The following is a 24,688-nucleotide window of genomic DNA, read 5'->3' as shown; positions in this document are numbered from 1 at the left end:
AAAATGGCTTTTGAGGTTTTCAGAATTCACTCCACAATTTTGTTTAGTTTAGGCATAAATGCTATATAGAATTCCACTCATGCTGGAATACTGGTTTTGTAAAATGCAGATTTATTTTTCTATTTTACCTACTGCATTTATTCATTTTGAAATATACTTACACTGCTGCTAAGTCTGAAATTCAAACCTTTTTTATCTTTTAGTTTTTTTCTGAAACATGCAAATTCTTTTTTGCCTCTCAAGACCCCACAGTTATCAAAGATGCATTTTGATAATCCAAAATAACCTATACAAATGAAATAGTGCCTACCGGAGAAAAATCATCTCATTAAAGAGAAAATAAATAAAGAGAAAATAAAGTCATCATGTGACTTCGAAACAAATCAGACTTTCAGAATTCCTTTTAGTGTTTTTTCATCACCAAACACTAAACTAGGAAAAACATCACTGTATCATTTATGCCTCATTCAATATATGAGAAATTTTGTGCATTTAAATAATGCATACTAGAATAAATATCCAATCATTATGTGTTACGAAAACGGTCACCTGAAAAGAATGGATATCTTTAAGAACAGTTCATATCCAGATCATTTAGGTTGTGTGAATGCATACCAAAGGCAGCTTAATATTCCTACTTCCCTAGTTTAAAAAACGACTATCTTTTGTGCTGGTGGAATTTCTAGTTTTAGAAGGCTTGGAAAGAAATGAAGAGGTGTAAAGAAATATTCTGAAGATTCCTCGAGCACATAAAAGTGGCCAATTTCAAAGATGGATAATTCTTACACCTGGGAACTCTATTCTCTGACATATTTTTTGATTATTCATTTTCTAGAGTTAATTGGATTTGTAATTCAAACTTTTTTTAAACTAAACCAATAATAAAGCTGGATGTAACTGCCCAGACAACACATGTAGCAGCATCAAGGGAAACATAAAGAACAAGTTTTCCACTGGAGATGCTTTAATTTACATTCTCTTTAATTTTAATATTGAATTTGCCATCTTTCCACAGACAAATTACTATTCAAGAGATTTTTTTCCATAGCTATTTTTTTCCCTTGGAAAAAACATTTCTGATTAATTCATATAAAACAAATCTAAATCTGAACTGCTGTTTAAATTGGTGAATAATTCTAAATGATCGGGATAGGAAGGTAGAACATACTAGAGAGTGAGGCCAAAATCTCAAACCAAAGGGCTCTTTGTATCCTTATCAGATAAATGGCCACATATTTTCTAATGTTCACTTACCTAGGGACTATCACTGTTTGTTTAGTACTATATGGAATGATTTGACATTATACATCAGGAGAGACAGAAAAAGTCAACAGTCAAAGAGAACAAATTATTGCTGGGACCGAGAACAAGCGATTACTCAGATGAAGAAGGTTAAAGTAGCAAAAGCAATTAAAATTGAAAGCTGGTGAGTAGAGAAAATTGGAAAATCAATCAGGGTGAAACTGGGATATACTGATGAAGAATTATCAATAAGGGCTTCCCTGGTGGCGCAGTGGTTGAGAGTCTGCCTGCCGAAGCAGGGGGCGCAGGTTCGTGCACCGGCCCGGGAAGATCCTACATGCCTCAGAGCGGCTGGGCCCGTGAGCCATGGCCGCCGGGCCTGTGCGTCCGGAGCCTGTGCTCCGCAACGGGAGAGGCCACAACAGTGAGAGGCCCGCGTACGACAAAAAAAAAAAAAAAAAAAAAAAAAAGAATTATCAATAACAACCACAAACTTACATTGTGAAGCTAGTAAGTACCTGACAATACACTAGGAGTTTTATATATTCTTTTTGCCTTAGTCAGAACCTTTTCCTTTGGGTTTAGCAGTTAGCATTACTGTTGTAAGAGGATTTTCCAAACAGTTTTGAATCCTAGGAAGTCTTTGAATATTGAGCCTCAATGCTAGAAGATACTACTGGGTGTAGAGGAATCAGGAAACAAAAAGGTAATAACAACTTATTGCAGTGAATCCAATTGTAGAAGCTCAAGCTGTCTAAAAGACAGCAAAATGTCCAACCAAAAATTTGATTTTTTGATGTATAACAAATCACATCACAGGACACTTTAAAATTCATAGAGTGATACAAAGTTGAACACTGATAACTTCGTTAACTCTAAAATCATTGGAAATTACTGACCTAAATGAAAACAATTATAGCTACCAGTGCTGAGAAAAAAGGCAAAACTGGAAAAACTGAACAGGTAAGTAAATAATGGCTGGCATTAATGGACATGAACAAAATAGCTGGTCATATGCTAGTAGTCATGGAGACAGCTTTCAGTCACTAATGACATAGCCTCCAATTACCCTGACCTCTTATTATCAGACTTCATTACAGTGAGTCAAAGCACTTGTCATAACACTAAATAAGCCATAAAACAATGCTTTTAGAATTGAAAAGTTCAATGCAAACTCTCACTTACCTTCCCTGTTAGAACTGAGGGAAATTCAGTATCAAACTTGTTGCTCAAGCCAAACCTTAAAAACAAAGACAGAATAAAATATATTCTACCCAGCATATTTAACTCTTTCCCTTAAAAAAAGTTACAAAGCCATGCATTTTTCTTTTGATGTTGTGACCTAAAAGCATGTCCTAAAAATAATTTGATATTTATAGAAAATAAATCTTTGACTCTTAATCCAAATTAATAGTAAAAGAAACTTAAGGAGCCAATGTTAAAGTAGGATTCTAACTAGAACCATGATATGAGATTAAAAAATAATAGAGAAACACTGACACAGAGCTGGAAATATCACAACTTTTGATTGAAACATTTCTGTTAAAACCCATTTTAATTCATAACTGTTGGAACTGGCTGATGGGTTGTATGTGGGAGTGGATTATACTATTCTTTCTACTTCTGTGGATATATGAAAATTCCTAATAAAAACTAATGTAACATTTGGAACTATAGAGCTTGACAACTTATGATCAGTTACTATTCAGATACTCAAAGGTTGATCCTTATGAATGACTTTTACGTATATGTTCAACCAATTTTGAGAAAACAGATCCCAGACTCAAAAGCTCTGACTTTCTTCAAGTACACTCATTGAAATCTGTACTAAGTCAAAATGATTTTTTATAAGCCTTCCTTCACCTACTTGGTGATTGATTTCAGTAGGAATAACAAAGGTCACTTCCTGCATGTTAGATGATATATCAGAGTGACTACAAGTTTATGTTAGTGTAAGCAAAAAACACTAACGTTTAATAAGAACTCCTTTTGAGGTAGACAATAATAGTAACAGTTACCAGTAACTATCTACTTACCATGGGTTAGACACTGTGTTAGGTAAATACATTACCTCTAAAATTCACAACCCTTCAAGAGAGGTATTGTTATCTCTGTTTTACAGAGAAGGAAGCTGACATTCAGAAAAATTTTTTTCAAAAAGTAATCAAATGACTTGCCCAAAGTCACATTGTAAGAGGAGGCAACCAAAATTCAAATGCTAATCCCTAAATTCTTTCTGTCCTCTATTAAGCTCCTTGAGAACAGAAACTATGGCTTATTTACTTTGCTATCTTCCACTATGCTTAGTAGCACAATGGAATCTAGTAGGTGCTTAATAAAAGTTTGTTGAATAATAAGCTACTGTATGTCCTGTTTGATTCTACTGATTTATTGCACTTTGGTCTTAGGGTCACTTTAAAGACAGCTTAAGAATCCAATGTCCTATTAAAACTCTCTGTGAGAATCATAGTCTCCTTGTATCATTTATGCTAATAGCTCTTCTTCAAGGACACAAGCCAATCCTTGCGCTCTTTTTGTGCAAAAAGACTATATTTAGCAGCTAGCAGCAAGGTACATATCTGTACATAAATATATTTTACCTTGCATGTTTAAAATGTATTTTAAAACAACAAATTCTATATTTTAAAATAGTTGAGAAAATTAATTAGCAATTATAAAAGGACCTTAACTTCATTAAAAACTTCATTACTTCTCTAGGTGTCAGTACAACATATAACGAGAGCATAACACTTTTATAATAACATTCTCATAACATTCCCCTTAAATCTATACATAGAGGAGTATAGCCAAACTTAAACATAAAATGGTACTCTTGTATATGAATTTTTATGGCAACTTTCAGGTGCTGTTTGAGAAACTGATACTCTAGTATTAAATATATATTTGTAATTATGTACTAACTAAGCAATCAGTAACATGACAAATATTTAATAGAGCAAGAAACATATTTTATTCAAATCATATTTAGCTAAATAGTGACCTTATCACTAGTCAAGAAGATGTAATTGAATTCATTATTCCACAGTTAATTCTTATTGCATAACAAAGAAATAGATACAGGTTTCATTTATAGAAGGTAGACATGATACATTTGAAAGCAGAGCTCTATTTCCATTCTTATAGCTTGTCTTCTATTTTTTAAAATTAGGGCTTCCCTGGTGACGCAGTGGTTGGGAGTCCACCTGACAATGCAGGGGACATGGGTTCGTGCCCCGGTCCAGGAAGATCCCACATGCTGTGGAGCGGCTGGGCCCGTGAGCCATGGCCGTTGAGCCTGCACGTCCGGAGCCTGTGCTCCGCAATGGGCGAGGCCACAACAGTGAGAGGCCTGAGCACCGCAAAAAAAAAAATAAAATAAAATAAAAAATCCTATTTATTTATTTATTTTTGGCCATGCAGCGCAGCATGTGGGATTTTAGTTCCCTGACCAGGGATCAAACCCGTGTCCCCTGCAGTGGAAGCACTGAGTCCTAACCACTGGACCACCAGGGAATTCCCTTTTGCCTTTTAGATACAATGTTAATAATATGTTCCTGCCTCCATTAGAGACTGCTGCCATTATAGCTTTTCCCAGTTGCCATTCTTTTACTACATATCAAATACATAGAAGATATAGACAGATGTATTCCTCAAAATGCATGGAATATTTCTATTATTTAAAAAAATTTTAGCTTTGCTATTCTCTTTGCATTTATCACCAGACAAGTGAACTTTCGTTGTCACTGTTTCCATTTCCTTAATATTATCCCTTCCTTTTTTAACCTTTTGAATGAACATGCTGGCTTTTTTTTTTTTTGGCTGTGCCGTGTGGCATGTGGGATCTTAGTTCCCCCACCAGGGATCGAACCCGTGCCCCTGTGTTGGGAGTGCGGAGTCTTAACCACTGGACCACCAGGGAAGTCCCTAACCTTCTGAAATTTCTCTTTTGATGCTGTTACTTTACTGAAAATAATCCTTTTTTCGGTAAATTTATTTAGAAAGACAAGTTAATCTTATTTATTGCCAAACTCAATGTCCTCTTCTCAGAACTTTCCCCCCTGACTTTGCAGCCTGTGATGCTGTTCACCACTCCTTCCTAACATTCTCCGATTCATTCACTCTCTCCTAACACTCTTGTCTTTTCCCAAAGTTTAGCTTTTAGTCATCTGCTCCTCTTTCTAAAGGAATTACAACAGTTCATCTATTTTTAATAGACTTGATAATCACTTCTATGCTGATGACCATCAAATCTATATCTCTAGTTCTATATTTCCCAACTTGCTCTAGTCCCTCATCTCTAATTGCATACTAAAAATTTCCGTTTGGAAATAATGCGATTTGCAGCAACATGGATGGACCTAGAGATTATTATACAAAGTGAAGTAAGTCAGAAAGAGAAAGAGAAATGCCATATGATATCACTTATATGTGGAATCTAAAATATGACACAAATGAATTTATCTATGAAACAGAAACAGACTCACAGACATAGAGAACAGACTTGTGGCTGCCAAGGGGGAGGGTGGGTGAGGGAGGGATGGAGTGGGAGTTTGGGGTTAGCAGATGTAAACTAGCATATATAGATTGGATTAACAACAAGGTCCTACTGTATAGCACAGGGAATTATATTCAATATCCTGTGATAAACCATAATGGAAAAGAATATGGAAAAGAATATATACATATATATAAATGAATCACTTTGCTGTACAGAAGAAGTTAACACAACATTGTAAATAACTATCCTTCAATAAAATAAATTTAAAAAAACAACAACAAAAGTAACAATTTCCATTTGGATATCTTGCTACAAAATAATACACCTCAAGTGAACACATCTAAAATTAAAAGTTACCTTTTATTGGAAACTGGCTCCCCCCTTTCAAATTCCTCATCTCTATCAATGGCACATTGACTCTCTTTAACCTAGACCCTGGTATCATTTTTTGGACCTTCCCTCTCCTAGTTTTTGCACCTTGCTTATATCCAGGTGGTCCCAAGTCCTGTTACTTGTTCCTTTGAAATCATTCTCATATCATTTCCTTCCTTTCCATTGCCACTGCTATGTTGGCTCTTGTCTTTGCTCATGTGGTTTCTCTTGCTTCCTCTCCCTAGTTTAAATCCAATGCAGTCCTCAAAACTCAAGTCAACCCCTGCTGCAAGCCTTCATGGATTTCCCTTTCTCTGAACACTCATAGCCAACTTTAATCTGTACTACACAATTCAAAATTTAATAAAATATTTTCTTTTATTCTTCGCTGATCCACACCAATTTCTTAAAGGAGATTTTCCTGTTAGCTTTGTAAACCAAGACCTGTACTTTGTTTTTTCTGTATTCTTCATAGTGCTTAGCCCAGTGCTCAGGTTCTCAAAAAATGCTTGCTAAATTCACATTACAAATTTTCTTCTCTAATATAAAAATGGATTGCTTTTTCTAAAATATAAAAAGTATATTAGAAATGGTAAGGAGGGAATACCCTGGCAGTCCAGTGGTTAGCACTCTGCACTCTCACTGCCAAGGGCCCAAGTTCAATCCCTGGTCGGGGAACTAAGATTGCACAAGCTATGCAGGGTGGACAAAAAATTTAAAAAAAACAAAAAGAAATGGTAAGGAAAGTGTCATTTTACTTCTTAAAACACTCCATTATGGCCTACATTTATCTACTTCAAAAGGTATAAAGATAAGCAAACTAGGCCCAATATATTCTCATAATTTCGGCTAAAAGGTAGTAGCAATTCTGTTCTTGCCTACCAGGGATTTCTTTCCTTAACTTCTCCATTAGATATTCAGCACCTAAAACGAGTACTTAAATAATCTTAGGCACAACATTTTACTTAGTAGCTACTAGTAAAATGTTGAAATGGCTCCTGCTAAATGAACACCTCAGCTTTGTTTCATAAGTAAACCATTAAGTTAAGAACTGTGAGTCCACAGAGGTTAGACAAGCTCATCTACCCATTACTGATCAGTGACAGACATGAGTCAAGATGTGGGGTTCTTCAGCATTAGACAAAGGCACTTGGGAACTGCTCACACTGTCATTTTATCGGCTTCATTAAATATAGAGCCTATTATGTGTTTGAAGCTGACCCAGCTGGTGGTTCTTAATGATTGTATTTTGTTAAGTGTCTCCAATGCCCCAAATTTTAATTTCTTGGACAATTCTTTGGAGTAAAGGAAACTGAGGTAAAGACGGATGGGTCCTATAGTTGCTCTTCCCTCTTTTCTCCCTCCCTATACCCCTTACTGTTTTTAATTATTTTGAAAATGACTATACATCAGCCTTTGAAAACCTTGCTCAAATTTAAGTTTATGTGTTCAGGTTATTTAAGAAAACACATCAAAGTGTAGTAAAATTCTGCCAACAAAAACCATTTCACTAGAAAACTATGCACTTATAGTAACACTGATTCTGAAGAACGTGCACTGATCTCTATTTACTATACCAAGAAAAAGGAAAGTCTACGCCCTTCAATTAAAAGAAAATTTTAAAAATTAGTTAAATTTCTTTAATCTTCCATATGGAAATAATCATGTCTTGCTGCCCTGTAAAATGACAAGTTACCATAGCTTCAGTATTCTCAAAGCCTAAAATCTTATAAAATACTTACCTTATACAAACACAAATTAACAATGCTTCACTGTAATTCCTCAAAGACAGCTGTTTACAGAAAAGGCATTCCATTCACTGATTAGAGAAGTTTCAATATTTGTAGTGCTCTCTAACTTTCTGCAGAAATGCACTGTTTGGCAAATTTGGCCATCTTTTTTCAATTCTGTATATAATCACTTCAGCTCTTTTAATTTTAATGAGAATTTTATATATTTCTGAGAATTGGTAACCTCTCATCTCTACTAATTTCTATACAGCTGTATTATCAAGGATAAATATCTATATATTTTAAGTAATATAAAGAGTGTGGTAACACCTATAAATTAGAAAAAAAATCTCATGAGATGTAATTTTCCTTATAATTCAATACAGTGGATCCAAATATTCATCCTAAAAATATCAAGATGAAAAATGATAGACACTAAGCTACATCACTCAAATGTATAGTATTTCTGAAACAATACTTACAAGAGACATTTCATTATTTCTATTTCTAAAACCTCAAATCTGTGGGAGTTAATTTAGCCATTTATATATATATTAAAGGCATTCTTGTATCTTTTAATAAAATATTTTAGGTATGTTATACAATATTTAAATGGTAGTGCCCATCATACTGGCATACTGACATATAGAAGATGGCAGTTACTGTTCTTTGTGCTGGGCATATATACAGCAATGAGTAACACATCAAATATATCTGCCTTAATGACACTTCTTAAAACTTTTAATTTGAAAAAAGATACCCAAATATCCATTTATGATCATCATCATCATCTCAGATTTGGAATTACAATTATTCTGGTTAGGTCATTTGACTTCTCAAAAATTATAATTGATTGATAAGACATTAAATGATATCTTGATAAGTAACAAGAAAACCAATGTGTAAAGATGATATAAGTACACAGGGGTATTCTGACACATAAAGTCTTGCTCAACAAACCTTTCAGAGGTAAGGACATGCCATACCCCCCACCCCAAATCTGGTAGTATTGTATCTATGCTCAGAAGCACAAGTACTCTCCAGAGGATGATTCAACTAACTAGTATTTGTTGAGGGCCTATAATACAGCACACACTATGGTGGGCATATTTTTACTAAAGTGAACCAGTATTTATTCAACTCACTTTTACTGAGTGTCTACTTCAGGGCAGGCACTGTGTTAGGCACTGAGAATTCAGAGGGAACCAGTGATTGTCCTGCCATTTCTGCTTCCAATTTATTCAGGGCAGAGAAGACTTGCAGGAGGTGGTGACTTATGAGGTAAGGGTGGTAGGTACTGGGATTCTAGATGAAGGCCCCAGCTTGAGCAGAGGCAAAGAGATAAGAAACAGCATGCTGTGAATAAGAAAATACAAGCAGTAAAGGGAAATGTCAAGAAATTAGGCTGATAGATAGGCAGGGTCCAGTTCTATATTCCATGTTATAGAGCTTAGACTCGATCCTATGGATGAAGGGGAAACCACAGAAGTCTTAAACAGGAAAGAGGTGTCTCCATCGAGCAGCAGGCTGAGGGATAGATTTGGAGGTGACAAGGATGAAGACAAGATGACTAGTACGGTGGTGAAAGGGGCTTGAATCAGGGAAGTGGTGGTAGGGAGGAAAGGAAGAAAGTTTTAGGTCATATATTACTAATACCCACTGATTGCTTAGCTGTGAGAAGATTGAGTGGGAAAGAGGAACAACCGATGAATAATGGGATAGGAGGAGGTACATTTAACTGAGTTGGAGAACTCAGAAATAGGAGGAATTGTTTGAGGGGTTGGGATGGGGGTGTGAGGCGGGGAGGATGAGTTTTGTTTTGAATATGTTGAATTTAAGATGTCAGTGAGCCATTAGGTGAGGAAGTCCAGATAAGGGTCAGAGTAGAGTCTGGTATAGAGATACTGATACATATTTGGGAGACATCAGATAATTGAAACCATGAGAGTCAAGATGAGACCATCTAGACAGAGCAGGGAATGAGAATAGTGGGCTGAGAACAAAACCCTGGAGATCACTAGTATTCAAGGGGCAAGAAAGGAAGAGAAACCCATGAATGAGGCAGTTAAGGAATAACCAGAAAAATATAAGGAGAACCAGGAAGAGTGAAGTGGCCAAGGAATTCCTAGATTTGTTTGGCTGGCAAAATGTTTTTTTTTAAAAAATCAGAGTTTGAATACCTTTAGGTAAAACATATGCCTTCCAGTTCAACTAAGGCCCCATCATTACTCATGCTGCACTATTTTCTGTGACCCGTCTCGCCTCTGAAGGCCAGTGTGTTTATGACCCCTGGAGTAAAAGCCTCTGAGAAAGAGGGAGTCATTATATGCAGCAGAGAGGACCAGAAAGATAGGAAATTGAAGATGCCCACTAATTTAGCAACAGGAGGGTCATGGTGATCTTAATGATACCAGTTTGTCTGTAGTCATGGTGGCAGAATCCAGATTACAGAAGGGTGAAGAGGAAACAGATATGGTGAATGTAGCTACTCTTAAGAAATTTGGAGACAGAAGGAAGAGAGATTAGACAATAGCCAATGGGGAACGTAGGTCTAGGAAGGCTTTTATTTTTAAAGAATTAGAGAGACTGAATATGTTTACAGGCTGAGCCAATCGAGAGGCTAAGTGAGGTAATATTATATAGAGAGGGGCTGCCTGGGAGGAGGCTGGAAGAGTAGGGTATGGAAAGCATAAGTGGAGGGGTGAGTTTTGAACAAGCAGAGGGACTCCATGATCTCTGAGGGTGGAGGAAGAGAGCACAGGAATTCAAACCTAATTAAGATCCAGTGCAGGTGTTTCAGCAGGAAAGTAACATGATTAAACCGTGTTTTACGAAAATTAGTTTGGCACAAGCATGCAGATGGATTGGGGTGGGGAGAGGTGGCAGACTGTGGCCGCAATTCAAGCAGGAGATGATGGCAACCTAAACTAGAGAGGTGCCAGTAGAAATGGAGAAAATGAATAATCTAATAGACCTTTTAAAAGGCATGATGACATAATTCTGGGACAGACTGGCAAAGGGCAATTCAAGGAGAAGGAAGAGTTAAAAATGACTCAAGGACTTGAAATATTACCCTGGAAGACTGGAATGGCAGTATCAGGGTCAGAAATGGTGCAACTGGAATGCACAGCCAATCTGGGGAGGGAAAATAAATTGGGTTTAAGATATACTGAATTTGAGGTGACAGTTCTCAAATTTTAAACTTTGAAAGAAAACAACATCCTCTAAAGAACAGATGACTGCACGAAGAATGAAAAAAATAAGAATGGGAGAGAATAAGAAATATTTCATTCAGCTAGGGCAACTAATACTCCCATGCCAGAAAAAAATTAAAGAGGCTGATATTTTACAAGTCTCAGAATTAGATTAACTATTTCCTAAGGATCTTACTTTACCTGTTGTAAGGAAGGTTTTCCTATCATAGAAAGACCAGTTTCTCATTTAACATCAAACATGCTTTCTAGGTCAGAGAATGTGTACAATACAACTAAGTAATTTTCCAAACTATGTACACTGGTTAGCAATTCAAGTACTGGTTTGCTGCTTTTCAGGTTTTGGCTTCAATTAATACCAGCAGTTACTATGAGCACCATTATTTCACACTCCTTACTCCAGAATTTTTAAGCTGAGAGGGACATTACACCTATCATAAGGGCCTGGGCATGGCAAGTGTCAGTGCTTTGCTTTTAATTGAAAATAAGTTAAGTACTTCACCATGGTTGTGTGAGGAGTAGAATGGAACCACAAATAAGTTTCAGGGAACTTAAATTCTGTTTTCTTGCCTGTTGTTTGTTTTCTGAATTTTAGAAAAAAATGAAGGCGAGGAATGCTGGAATATAAAATTATGGACTGGAATAAAAAACTTTTTTGTTTGATCATATGAAATAATCTGCATGAAAGTAACCTTTGGTACCAGAATCATAATTAATTTGAGTAATAAATTGTTTCCCTAGTGATGAAAGGAATGGAAATAAAACAGCGCAGTAAGCTGGCATCTGAACATTGTAGGCTATCTGCAAAATTCTTGGACCAAGAAAAATTGTGTTAAAATTGCCTAACCAAAAGGCAGGTCTAAAAATCTCCCCACACTCTTCCACAATTTCAAAATCTTCCTTAATACTTTTCATGCAAAGATCACAAAAGTATATTACAATTAAAATACTCAGCATGTTAAAATTAAAAGCTAACATGATGGAGGGAGGTGGTGCATAATATATGATTTCAGATAATATGAACTCAACTGAAAGTCAGAGGGGTAGGTGAGTCATTATCAAAATTACAGGCAGCATGACTTGATAGGAAAAAATAGTCCTATTTTGAAAACTCAGTAAATGATAGCATAATTAAGAGGATGAACATGACACAACATTCAAACTTCCAAGTATTTACTGTCCAAGCACATAAAAACAAGAAAGCACTCTTCAAAGCCCAAAGAACCATTAAATTTTTCTTCTGCTTTGACAACTACTACACTGAGGTCCCTCCCCCTTTTTATTTTCTCAAATATGATCCAAGATGTCAATTTAAAAGAAAAACTCTGTATGAGTTTTCAAAAAATCATTCTCAGCTCCTAGGGGACTAATTTCCATATATATTTAATGTTTGCATATTTAATATTTGGGAATACAAAATCTCCTGCAGGTATGTTAAATTATCTCAGAGCTGAAAGGCTTTAAAAACCATCTACTCCAAACCCCTCATTTTACCAATGGAGAAATCAAGGCCCAGAAATGGGAAGTAACCTGACCAAGGTCACAGGGCCAGTAAGAAGCAAGGCTGGGACTAACATACAAGAGCCCTCACTCTCAATCCATTGCTCTTTCCACGTTTCATAGCTACTTCTCAACCTGAACCTCTAATTGTGTGATATTTAAGGAACGTCAGAATGAGGAGTGATCAAGACACGGAAAGGATTATTGAATTCATTTACAAAGGGATTCGATAGGAAGAATGGATGGATGAATACGTGGATGGGTGGATATTCTATAATGTTATTCACAAAATATATTATGTTTCTGTTTTGAAGAGTCCAAGCCTAGGTCTCGTCACTTGTTACAGCTGTCACCGTGTTCCACCAGACATCAATCTTGGCGGCAAAGAGTCCGCTGGTACATCCTGCAGTTTAAAGACTGTTCATCGCCAGCATACACAGAAGCAAGGAGACTCACCCCTACTCCAATCCCTCTGGCTCCCAACCCCCTAACTTCCCTGTACTATACTCACTTTTTACCCGGTGCTGGTGCATCACATTTGCTTTCTCCTCACGTCCTTTACACCTGTCTCCCTCAGTTTCTCCATTTAGACCAGGTGTCCTTTCCTAACTATATGCCTCAGTCAGCCCTCCCCCACTCCACAGGCCCCTCGATTGCCTTATTCCTCTGTCGCCAAATCTCAGCCTTTTCAAACCCCATGGCTCCCTCTCGCTTACACAGTGATGTGGCCGGCGCCCCGCACCAATACAGGGTCGGGGGCATATCTCCGCAGATGCTCTTCGCTCACTACCCGAGGCGGGGGCGGCGTCTCCTCCACCTGCTCCTCTTCTTCTTCCTCCTCCTCCTCCTCTTCTTCTTCCTCCTCCTCCTCATCTTCCTCGTCATCGTCGGGCCCCGATACCGACGACGACGACGACGGCGACGACGACGACGTTGCCGCTTCTTCTTCCTCCTCCTCCAGTTCCGAGATCGTGTCGAACTCCGCCATGTTGGGCAGCAGGATGCTCATCACGTGACCTCTCGATCACCGCCACCCTCACGCAGAAGAGTTTGAACCTGCTGAGGTGCTGGAAGAGGAGGGGGAACGAAATGCAGAGAAAGAGGAGGGGGGTAGGGACAGGATTTAAGGAGATGCGCCTGCGTGGTGGGGTAGACGGGGGTGGGGTGGGGTGGGGGGGGCGGAGGGTGTTGGAGGCGGGGGCATGAGGGAGAGAGGAGCAAAATCAGTGTACGCTTGCGCGACTCCAAGGGAAGGGGGGCGTTAGAGGTGAACTACTGGGAATTGTCGAGGTACGGTATGCGGGTGCTGCTCTTAATACTGCTGTTTGGGCTTCTGCTGCTTGTTTCCCGGGGACGTATCTTCTGGTTTTATTTCCTATTAATTAATCATGGGTATTATTACCCCTTCCCTCCAGTGCAGGGAAAGGATATTCTATAAAAGTGAGGTTAGAACTTTGCCCCATATATCTTAAAGTATACACCAATCCCTTACGTTTGTTCAGCATTACAGTTTAAAAGACTTTTACAGCAGAACTTTGCCACACCCTGGGAGGCATTTTTATTAACATTTTACTGAAGAGGAAACTTTCTATTACTTCTATTAGGCAATACTTATGGAGGACTTACTAAGTGTCAGGGACTGTGCTAAGTGCTCTATGTGCATATCTCATTTAATACTTCACAACCCTATGAGATATGTACTGTGATAATCTCATTTTACCGGTGGGAAACCTAGATGCAGAAAGGGTAGGTAATTTGCCCAAGGTCATGGAGTTACTAAATGACAGTCCTGGTTTTAAACTTGGGGGGTCTTTTTTTATTCCAGGAGCCTAGCACTCTTAACCAAAGGGCTATACTACGTGAAGTTGTTTGGAAGGGCTTCGTAGAGTGGTGCCTTTTGGGCATCTTGAAAGATGTTTGAATTTTGGAATTTTGGGGGGGGGGGAGGGAAATGGAGGGTGTGGAGGGAGGACTCCAACCCTAGGAAACATTAATTAACATCATCCATTTTCCAGACACTGGGCTAGACTCTTTCACATACAATACCTCAATTAACCCTTAAACAATCCTGTGAGGTAAGCATCATCATTATCTATTTTATAGATGGCAAAGCAGTCTCGGAAATTTTAAGTAATTTATTAAGGTCTCTGGTGACCTTCTGTCCAAGATTTTCCATTTCAAATATTCTATCTTCCCCACACCCGCTAAAATGTCACAGAGATCACATATTTTGAGTTTCCAATCCATGTCTCAAACTATTTCATACTTGGCAGCAGCACAAAAATCCATGCCATAATTCAGGGATCATTAAGACAATAAATTCACACAGCTGCTAAGTAATAAAACAAATACTGTAATCCAGGTATTCTAATGTTAGCTTCACTGCTCTTTCTTCTACACTATAGCTGCATCCCAGTTAGTTGGTGAGACAGGAAACAGATTTAGCCACACTTGAATTTAGGGTGAGCATTATAATAACAGTATAGCAGTAAAAACAAAGCATTTAGGATGTATGAGGGAGGAAGAAATTAGTTCTGTGAAAGGCACTGATCAAACCATCATCATTATCAAGGAGTTTGCATTATTAAAATGGAAAAAAATTTTGTTGTACTCAAAAGCTTGATTATTTAGGAACTTCAAAAGTAAGTTGCAGCACTATCAGTGAGCAACAAAATCTAGTTTTTTATAGCAGAGAGAATTTTATCTACTAGCCAGAAATTATAATTAAAGATAGACCCTTAAAGTATTTTATAATAGCCTTCTGGTATGTCTTTTCTTGGGCATTAATAAATAATGTCATGTCATTTATCAGAGCAAAATACCTTAGACTTAAGATCAAATCAATATTCTGCACCAGTTCTTCTCTTTCAAAAAGCAAAAAAGCCATAGGCAATACTAAAAATTTTTCAAATACCTTATATTATCCGTAAAGTTCCACTAAGTCAATCTCTAGAGGGAAGTATTGTGCTGATTACTGCTTAAGTGGTAGTTCACCACTCAGGATTAGTCTAGGTAGGGATATTTGAAGGGAGAGTATAAGGAGTGGACTTGTGATAAGTGTAAATGAGATATTGGAACTATGGTAAAAGGAAGAAATGATGGTTGTGGGAGATGGGAGGGAAGGAGAGGGAGGGTGAAATTCCATGGTCAAAATGGAAAGAGGCCCCTGATACTTAGATGTAAAAAGGATGAAACAGTTAAGAGAAGTGCTATGCATGGAGAAACTCGCAAGTATAGTCAAGTCTGCCTATCTGCTTTCATGCATATACAGTGGGCTGAAAAAGTATGTATGATTCCGAAGGTAATTTGTTTTCCAAAACTATAGGAGAATTTGGAATTGGGCAATCTGAGAAAAACATAATTTGTCAGCAACTCAAGAGACAACATGATTTTTAAATGATACTTTAGCAACCATCAAGGATAGTAAAGCTAGGAGTGAATGAAGAAGAAAGCACACCGTGTAACTTTCTGTCTGATGTGCTAAGCAGGGCATGGAGGTAATTCTCCCATATGAGGCAAAAGGTCACAGGTTTAACCATTTGAGGGGGTGAAATTTCAACCTTAAAACAGCTGAAAAGAATTGCAACTTTTTTTTTCTTGGAGTATAATTGCTTTACAATGGTGTGTTAGTTTCTGCTTCATAACAAAGTGAATCAGTTATACATATACATATGTTCCCATATCTCTTCCCTCTTGCGTCTCCCTCCCTCCCTCCCTCCCTATCCCACCCCTCTAGGTGGTCACAAACCAACGAGCTGATCTCCCTGTGCTATGCGGCTGCTTCCCACTAGCTATCTATTTTACGTTTGGGAGTGTATATATGTCCATGCCACTCTCTCACTTTGTCACAGCTTGCCCTTCCCCCTCTCCATATCCCCAAGTCCATTCTCTAGTAGGTCTGTGTCTTTATTCCTGTCTTACCCCTAGGTTCTTCATGACATTTTTTCCCCTTAAATTCCATATATATGTGTTAGCATACGGTATTTGTCTTTCTCTTTCTGACTTACTTCACTCTGTATGACAGACGCTGGGTCCATCCAGCTCACTATAAATAACTCAATTTCGTTTCATTTTATGGCTGAGTAATATACCATTGTATATATGTGCCACATCTTCTTTATCCATTCATCTGATGGTGGACACTTAGGTTGCTTCCATGTTCTGGCTATTGTAAATAGAGCTGCAATGAACATTTCGGTACATGACTCTTTTTGAATTATGGTTTTCTCAGGGTATATGCCCAGTAGTGGGATGGCTGGGTCATATGGTAGTTCTATTTGTAGTTTTTAAGGAACCTCCATACTGTTCTCCATAGTGGCTGTACCAATTCACATTCCCACCAGCAGTGCAAGACTGTTCTCTTTTCTCCACACCCTGTCCAGCATTTATCTAGTTTTTTGATGATGGCAATTCTGACAAGTGTGAGATGATATCTCAATGTAGTTTTGATTTGCATTTCTCTAATGATTAATGATGTTGAGCATTCTTTCAGGTGTTTGTTGGCAATCTGTATATCTTCTTTGGAGAAATGCCTATTTAGGTCTTCTGCCCATTTTTGGATTGGGTTCTTTGTTTTTTTTGTTATTGAGCTGCATAAGCTGCTTGTAAACTTTGGAGATTAATCCTCTGTTGGTTGCTTCATTTGCAAATATATTCTCCCATTCTGAGGGTTGTCTTTTGGTCTTGTTTATGGTTTCCTTTGCTGTGCAAAAGCTTTGAAGTTTCATTAGGTCCCATTTGTTTATCTTTGTTTTTATTTCCATTTCTCTAGGAGGTGGGTCCAAAAGGATCTTGCTGTGATTTATGTCATAGAGAGTTCTGCCTATGTTTTCCTCTAAGAGTTTGATAGTTTCTGGCCTTACATTTAGGTCTTTAATCGATTTTGAGCTATTTTTGTGTATGGTGTTAGGGAGTGTTCTAATTTCATACGTTTACATGTACCTGTCCAGTTTTCCCAGCAACACGTATTGAAGAGGCTGTCCTTTCTCCACTGTACATTCCTGCCCCCTTTACCAAAGGTAACGTGACCATATGTGGGTGGGTTTATCTCTGGGCTTTCTATCCTCTTCCATTGACCTATATTTCTGTTTTTGTGCCAGTACCATACTGTCTTGATTACTGTAGCTTTGTAGTATAGTCTGAAGTCAGGGAGCCTGATTCCTCCAGCTCCATTTTTCATTCTCAAGATTGCTTTTGCTATTCGGGGTCTTTTGTGTTTCCATACAAATTGTGAAATTTTTTGTCCTAGTTCTGTGAAAAATGCCAGTGGTAGTTTGATAGGGATTGCATTGAATCTGTAGATTGCTTTGGGTAGTAGAGTTATTTTCACAATGTTGATTCTTCCAATCCAAGAACATGGTATATCTCTCCATCTATTTGTATCATCTCTAATTTCTTTCATCAGTGTCTTATAATTTTCTGCATACAGGTCTTTTGTCTCCTTAGGTAGGTTTATTCCTAGATATTTACTCTTTTTGATACAATGGTAAATGTGAGTGTTTTCTTAATTTCACTTTCAGATTTTTCATCATTAGTGTTTAGGAATGCCAGAGATTACTGTTCATTAATTTTGTATCCTGCTACTTTACCAAATTCATTGATTAGCTCTAGTAGTTTTCTGGTAGCATCTTTAGGATTCTCTATGTATATTATCATGTCATCTGCAAACAGTGACAGCTTTACTTCTTCTTTTCCGATTTGGATTCCTTTTATTTCCTTTTCTCCTCTGATTGCTGTGGCTAAAACTTCCAAATCTATGTTGAATAAGAGTGGTGAGAGTGGGCAAACTTGTCTTGTTCCTGATCTTAGTGGAAATGCTTCACTTTTTCACCATTGAGGACAATGTTGGCTGTGGGTTTGTCATATATGGCCTTTATTATGTTGAGGAAAGTTCCCTCTATGCCTACTTTCTGCAGGGTTTTTATCATAAATGGGTGTTAAATTTGTCGAAAGCTTTCTCTGCATCTATTGAGATGATCATATGGTTTTTCTCCTTCAATTTGTTAATATGGTGTATCACGTTGATTGACTTGCATATATTGAAGAATCCTTACATTCCTGGAATAAACCCCACTTGATCATGGTCTATCATCCTTTTAATGTGCTGTTGGATTCTGTATGCTAGTATTTTGTTGAGGATTTTTGCATCTATGTTCATCAGTGATATTGGCCTGTAGTTTTCTTTCTTTGTGACATCCTTGTCTGGTTTTGGTATCAGGGTGATGGTGGCCTCATAGAATGAGTTTGGGAGTGTTCCTCCCTCTCCTATATTTTGGAAGAGTTTGAGAAGGATGGGTGTTAGCTCTTCTCTAAATGTTTGATAGAATTCGTCTGTGAAGCCATCTGGTCCTGGGCTTTTGTTTGTTGGAAGATTTTTAATCACAGTTTGAATTTCAGTGCTTGTGATTGGTTTGTTCATATTTTCTCTTTCTTCCTGATTCACTCTTGGCAGGTTGTGCATTTCTAAGAATTTGTCCATTTCTTACAGGTTGCCCATTTTATTGGCATAGAGTTGCTTGCAGTAATCTCTCATGATCTTTTGTATTTCTGCAGTGTCAGTTGTTACTTCTCCTTTTTCATTTCTAGTTCTATTGATTTGAGTCTTCTCCCTTTTTTTCTTGATGATTCTGACTAATGGCTTATCAGTTTTGTTTATTTTCTGAAAGAACCAGCTTTTAGTTTTATTGATCTTTGCTATTGTTTCCTTCATTTCTTTTTCATTTATTTCTGATCTGATCTTTATGATTTCTTTCCTTCTTCTAACTTTGGGGTTTTTTTGTTCTTCTTTCTCTAATTGCTTTAGGTGCAAGGTTAGGTTGTTTATTCCAAATGTTTCCTGTTTCTTAAGGTAGGATTATACTGATATAATCTTCCCTCTTATAACTGCTTTTGCTGCATCCCATAGGTTTTGGGTCGTCGTGTCTCCATTGTCATTTGTTTCGTGTCTCCATTGTCATTTGTTTCTAGGTATTTTTAAATTTCGTCTTTGATTTCTTCAGTGATCACTTCGTTATTAAGTAGTGTATTGTTTAGCCTCCATGTGTTTGTATTTTTTACAGATCTTTTCCTGTAATTCATATCTAGTCTCATAGCATTGTGGTCGGAAAAGATACTTGATACAATTTCAATTTTCTTAAATTTACCAAGGCTTGATTTGTGACCCAAGATATCATCTATCCTGGAGAATGTTCTATGAGCACTTGAGAAAAATATATGTTCTGTTGTTTTTGTATGGAATGTCCTATACATATCAATTAAGTTCATCTTCTTTTATGTATCATTTATAGTTTGTGTTTCCTTATTTATTTTCATTTTGAATGATCTGTCCATTGGTGAAAGTGTGGTGTTAAAGTCTCCTACTATGATTTTGTTACTGTCCATTTCCCCTTTCATGGTTGTTAGAATTTGCCTTTTGTATTGAGGTGCTCCTATGTTGGGTGCATAAATATTTACAATTGTTATATCTTCTTCTTGGATTGATCCCTTTATCATTATGTAGTGTCTTTCTTTGTCTCTTCTAATAGTCTTTGTTTTAAAGTCTATTTTGTCTGATATGAGAATTGCTACTCCAGCTTTCTTTTGATTTCCATTTGCATGGAATATCTTTTTCCATCCCCTTACTTTCAATCTGTATGTGTCTCTAGGTCTGAAGTGGGTCTCTTGTAGACAGCATATATATGGGTCTTGTTTTTGTATCCATTAAGCCAATCTGTGTCTTTTGGTGGGAGGATTTAGTCCATTTATATTTAAGGTAATTATCGATATGTATGTTCCTATTCCCATTTTCTTAATTATTTTGGGTTTGTTATTGTAGGTATTTTCCTTCTGTTGTGTTTCTTGCCTGGAGAAGTTCCTTTAGCATTTGTTGTAAAGCTGGTTTGGTGGTGCTGAACTCTCAGCTTTTGCTTGTCTCTAAAGGTTTTAATTTCTCCATCAAATCTGAATGAGATCCTTGCTGGGTAGAGTAATCTTGTTTGTAGGTTTTTCTCCTTCATCACTTTAAATATGTCCTGCCAGTCCCTCTGGCTTGCAGAGTTTCTGCTGAACGTTCAGCTGTTAACTTTATGGGGATTCCCTTGTGTGTTATTTTTTGTTTTCCCCTTGCTGCTTTTAGTATGTTTTCTTTGTATTATTTTCTTTGTATTATTGATAGTTTGATTAATATTTGTCTTGGCATGTTTCTCCTTGTATTTATCCTGTATGGGACTCTCTGTGCTTCCTCGGCTTGGTTAACTATTTCATTTCCCATATTAGGGAAGTTTTCAACTATCATCTCTTCAAATATTTTCTGAGTCCCTTTCTTTTTCTGTTCTTCTTCTGGGACCCCTAAGAATTGCAACTTTTAAAAGATAGCTTCCTTCCTCCCTCCTCCCTCCCTCCATCCCTACTTCCTCCCTTCCTTTCTGTCTTTCTTTCCTTTCTTTCTCTCTATTTAGATATCTATTTATTTAAACATATGATTCAGTGATTTTAGTGAATTTACAGTGTTGTGCAGCTATCACCACAAACTAATTTTGGAACGTTTCTGTCACATTCAAAAGAAATCACTGTCCCATTTTCAGTTATTCACCACTCTTTACCCATAGCCCCAGGAAATAATTAATCTACTTTCTGTCTCTAAGATTTCTTTTCTGGACATTTCAAATAAATTAGATTGTACAACATGTGCTCTTTTGTGTCTAGCTTCTTTCGCATACCATAATGTTTTTGAGGTTCAGCCATATTGTGTCTTGTATGAGTACTTCATTCCTTTTAATTGATGAATAGCATGCCATTATAAGGATATATGACATTTTGTTTATCCATTCACCAAATGATGACATTTGGTTTGCTTCTACTTTTTAGATATTATGAAAATGCTGCTATGAAAATTCACATACAAGTCTTTGTGTGAACATATGTTTTAATTTCTCTAGGTTAGGTACCTATGAGTGGAATTGCTGAGACATATGGTAAGACTGTGTTGAATTTAAGAAAACTGCCAAACTGTTTTCCAATGTTTCTCTATCAGTTTACATTCCCACTAGCAATGTATGAGGAGTCCATTTGCTACACAACCTCTCCAGCATTTGTTATTGTCTATCTTTTTGATTATAGCTATTCTTGCGGGTATGAAGTGCTATTACATTGTAGTTTTACTTTGCATTTCCCTAATGACTAATGATGTTGAGCATCTTTTCATGTGCTTGTTGTCCATGTGCTTGTATACCTTCTTTGATAAAATGTCTATTCAAATATTTTGCTCCATTTTAAAAATTAAGCTTTATTTTAAGGTAATTGGAGATTCATATATAGTTGTAAAAAATAATACAGAGAAGTCCCATTGAACCCTTTACTCAGTATCCCTGAATGATAACATCTTCCATAACTATAGTACCCTAACACAACCATGAAACTGACATTGATACAATCTACCCATCTTACTTAGGTTTCCAGTCATACATGTACTCATTTGTGTATGTGTGTTTAGTTCTATACAGTTATATCACAGATGTAGGTTTGTATAACCACCATAGTCAAGATAGAGAAGAGTTACATCACCACAGGGATCCCTCTTGTTATTCTTTCATTACCACCACCACCCTCCTCACAACCATTAAATTGTCTACCACCTATAATTGTTATAATTTCAAGAATATTATGTAAATTGTATCATACAGTATGTAACCTTTGGGGATTGGCCTTTTTCACTCAGTATACTTCCGAGAATCATCTAGATTATTGGGTGTATCAGTGGTTCATTCCTTTTTATCGCTGTGTAATATTCCACAGTACATATGTACCACAGTTTGTTCGGCTATTCACCTACTGAAAGACATCTGGTTTTTGCCCCAGATTTTAACTGTTATAAGTAAAATTTCTATGAACATTTGTGTATGGCTTTTTGCCCTTTTAAGAATTTGGTTATTTGTTTACTTATTATTGAGTTATAAGGTGCCTTTTCTATATTCCAGATAAAAGTTATTTATCAGATATATGGTGTACAGATATTTTCTCCCAGCCTGTGGCTTGCCTTTTCATGTTGTTAATGGTGTCTTTTGAAATGAAAAAGTTTTCAATCTGGATGAACTACAATTAATCAATTTTTATTTTATCACTTGTGCCTTTGATGATATATCTAAGAAATTTTTGTCTAACATAATGTCAAAAAATTGCTCTTTGTTTACTTCTAAACATTTTTAATGTCTGTTATCCATTTTGAGTTCATTTTTGTGTATGGTATGTAGTAATGGTTTAAATTCATATTTTTGCATATGGCTATTGAATTGTCCCAGAACCATTTGCTGAATACTATCATTTTTCTGTTGAATTACCTGGATACCTTTGTTGAAAATGACTTAGCCATAAATGTGTGGGTTTATTCCTGGACCCTTAATTCTATTCAGTTGATCTATATGTCTGTCTTTATGCCAGTACCACACCATCTTGAATACTATAGTTTTGTAGTAAGTTTTAAAATTGGAGCATGTAAGTCCACCAAATTTGCTCTTTTTCAATACTATTTTGCCCCCCCGAGTCATCACATTTCTACAAAAATTTTGGATTGTCTCATCAATTTCTTCTAGAAAAAACAGCTGGTATTTTGATAGGAATCACATTGAATCTGTATATGAATTTGGGAATATTACCAACTTAACAATATTAACTCTTCTGATCCATGAACATACCTCTTCATTTATTTAGATCCTTAATTTCCTTCAATAATGTTTTGTAGCTTTCAGTGTAAAAAATTTGTAATTCTTTTGTTAAATTTATTGCTAAATCATTTTGTTCTTTTTGATACTGTTTTGAATGGAATTGTTAATTGATTAGTTTATGGTAATACAACTTATTTTTGTATATTGATGTGTAGCCTGTGACCTTACTGAACACATTCACTAGTTCTAATAGATGTGTGTGTGTATCTGTGTGTGTGAAAACCTTAGGATTTCTACATATAAATTCATGTAATCTGTAAATAAGCATAGTTTTACCTGCTCCTTTTCTTTTCCTTCCCTTTCTTTCTTCTCTCCTTCTTCTTCTCTTCCTCCTCCTCCTCCTCCTTCTCTCTCTCCTCCTTCCCTTCCTTCCTTCCTCCCTCCCTCCCTCCCTCCCTTTCCTGCCTGATTACATGGCCTTGAATTTACAGTACAATATTGAACAGAAGGGTTGAGAGCAGAATTCGTTGACTTGTTCCCAATCTCAGAAAAAAATGGTTCAGTCTTTCACCATGATGTTAGCTGTAGTTTTTTTTTCTTTTGTAAATGTCCTTATTTAGTTGAGCAAGTTTCCTTCTATTCCTAGATTGTTGTGTTTTTTTTTTAAATCAGGAATGGGTCTTTGGTTTTTGTCAAATGCCATGTCAATTGAAATGATCATGGAGTTTTTGTTCATTATTCTCTTATATGTTTTATTACATGATATGATTTTCAGTTCAGTTTTTTTTTCCATGTCTTGTGTCATGTGGAATCTTAGTTCCCTGACCAGGGATTGAACCCGTGCTCCCTGCAGTGGAAGCACAGAGTCCTAACCACTGGACCAACAGGGAATTCCCTGATTTTCAGTTCTTAAACCAACCTTTCATTCCTGGGATAATTCCCATTGGTCTTAGTGTATAATCACTTATATATGTGGGTGGATTCAGTTTCTTAATATTTAAGTTTTTGCATTTATATTCATGAGGGATATTGGTCTCTATTTCTTTCCTTGTGATATTGGTTTGGATTTGGTATTATGGTAATGATAGCCTCTTAGAATCATTTGGGGATTTTTCCCTTTTCCTCTATTTTCTGGGAGAATTTGTGAAGAATATTTATTTTTCTTCTTTAAATGTTTGAAGGAATTCACCAGGCCTAGGCTTTCTTTTTATGGGTAGTTTTTAATTACTAATTCAATCTCTTTGTTACAGATCTATTCAGATTTTATATTTCTGCTTAAGTCAGTTTCAGTACTTTTTGCCTTTCTAGGAATTTATCCATTTCATATAAGTTGTCTACTTTGTTGGCCTAAAATTTTCCAGAGCATTCTATTTAATCCTTTTAATTTCTGTAATATTAGTAGTGATATCTCCTCATTCATTATGACTTTAGTAATTTTTATGTTCCCTCTCATTTTTCTTGGTCAGTCTAGCTGCAGGTTTTTCAATTTTGTTTATG

General features: G+C 36.7%; 1 protein-coding gene across 2 annotated transcripts in view; it reads right to left on the bottom strand.

Annotated features, from left to right (window-relative positions):
- CHIC1 (cysteine rich hydrophobic domain 1) overlaps positions 1-13,563 on the bottom strand; it is a gene marked incomplete at both ends in the record, with an annotated part of 35,027 nt that extends 21,464 nt beyond the window's left edge. For both annotated transcript variants that reach the window (XM_079727113.1, XM_079727114.1), the window contains 2 exons: positions 2,428-2,482; positions 13,271-13,563. In XM_079727113.1, the coding sequence (XP_079583239.1) occupies positions 2,428-2,482; positions 13,271-13,563 (348 nt within the window). The remainder of the gene's footprint in view (positions 1-2,427; positions 2,483-13,270) is intronic.
- Between the last annotated feature and the right edge of the window lie 11,125 nt (positions 13,564-24,688).

The sequence above is a fragment of the Hyperoodon ampullatus genome (assembly GCF_949752795.1).
Source record: "Hyperoodon ampullatus genome assembly, chromosome: X".
NCBI classification, from domain to species: Eukaryota; Metazoa; Chordata; class Mammalia; order Artiodactyla; family Ziphiidae; genus Hyperoodon; species Hyperoodon ampullatus.
This window is presented reverse-complemented; position numbering and strand designations above follow the sequence as displayed.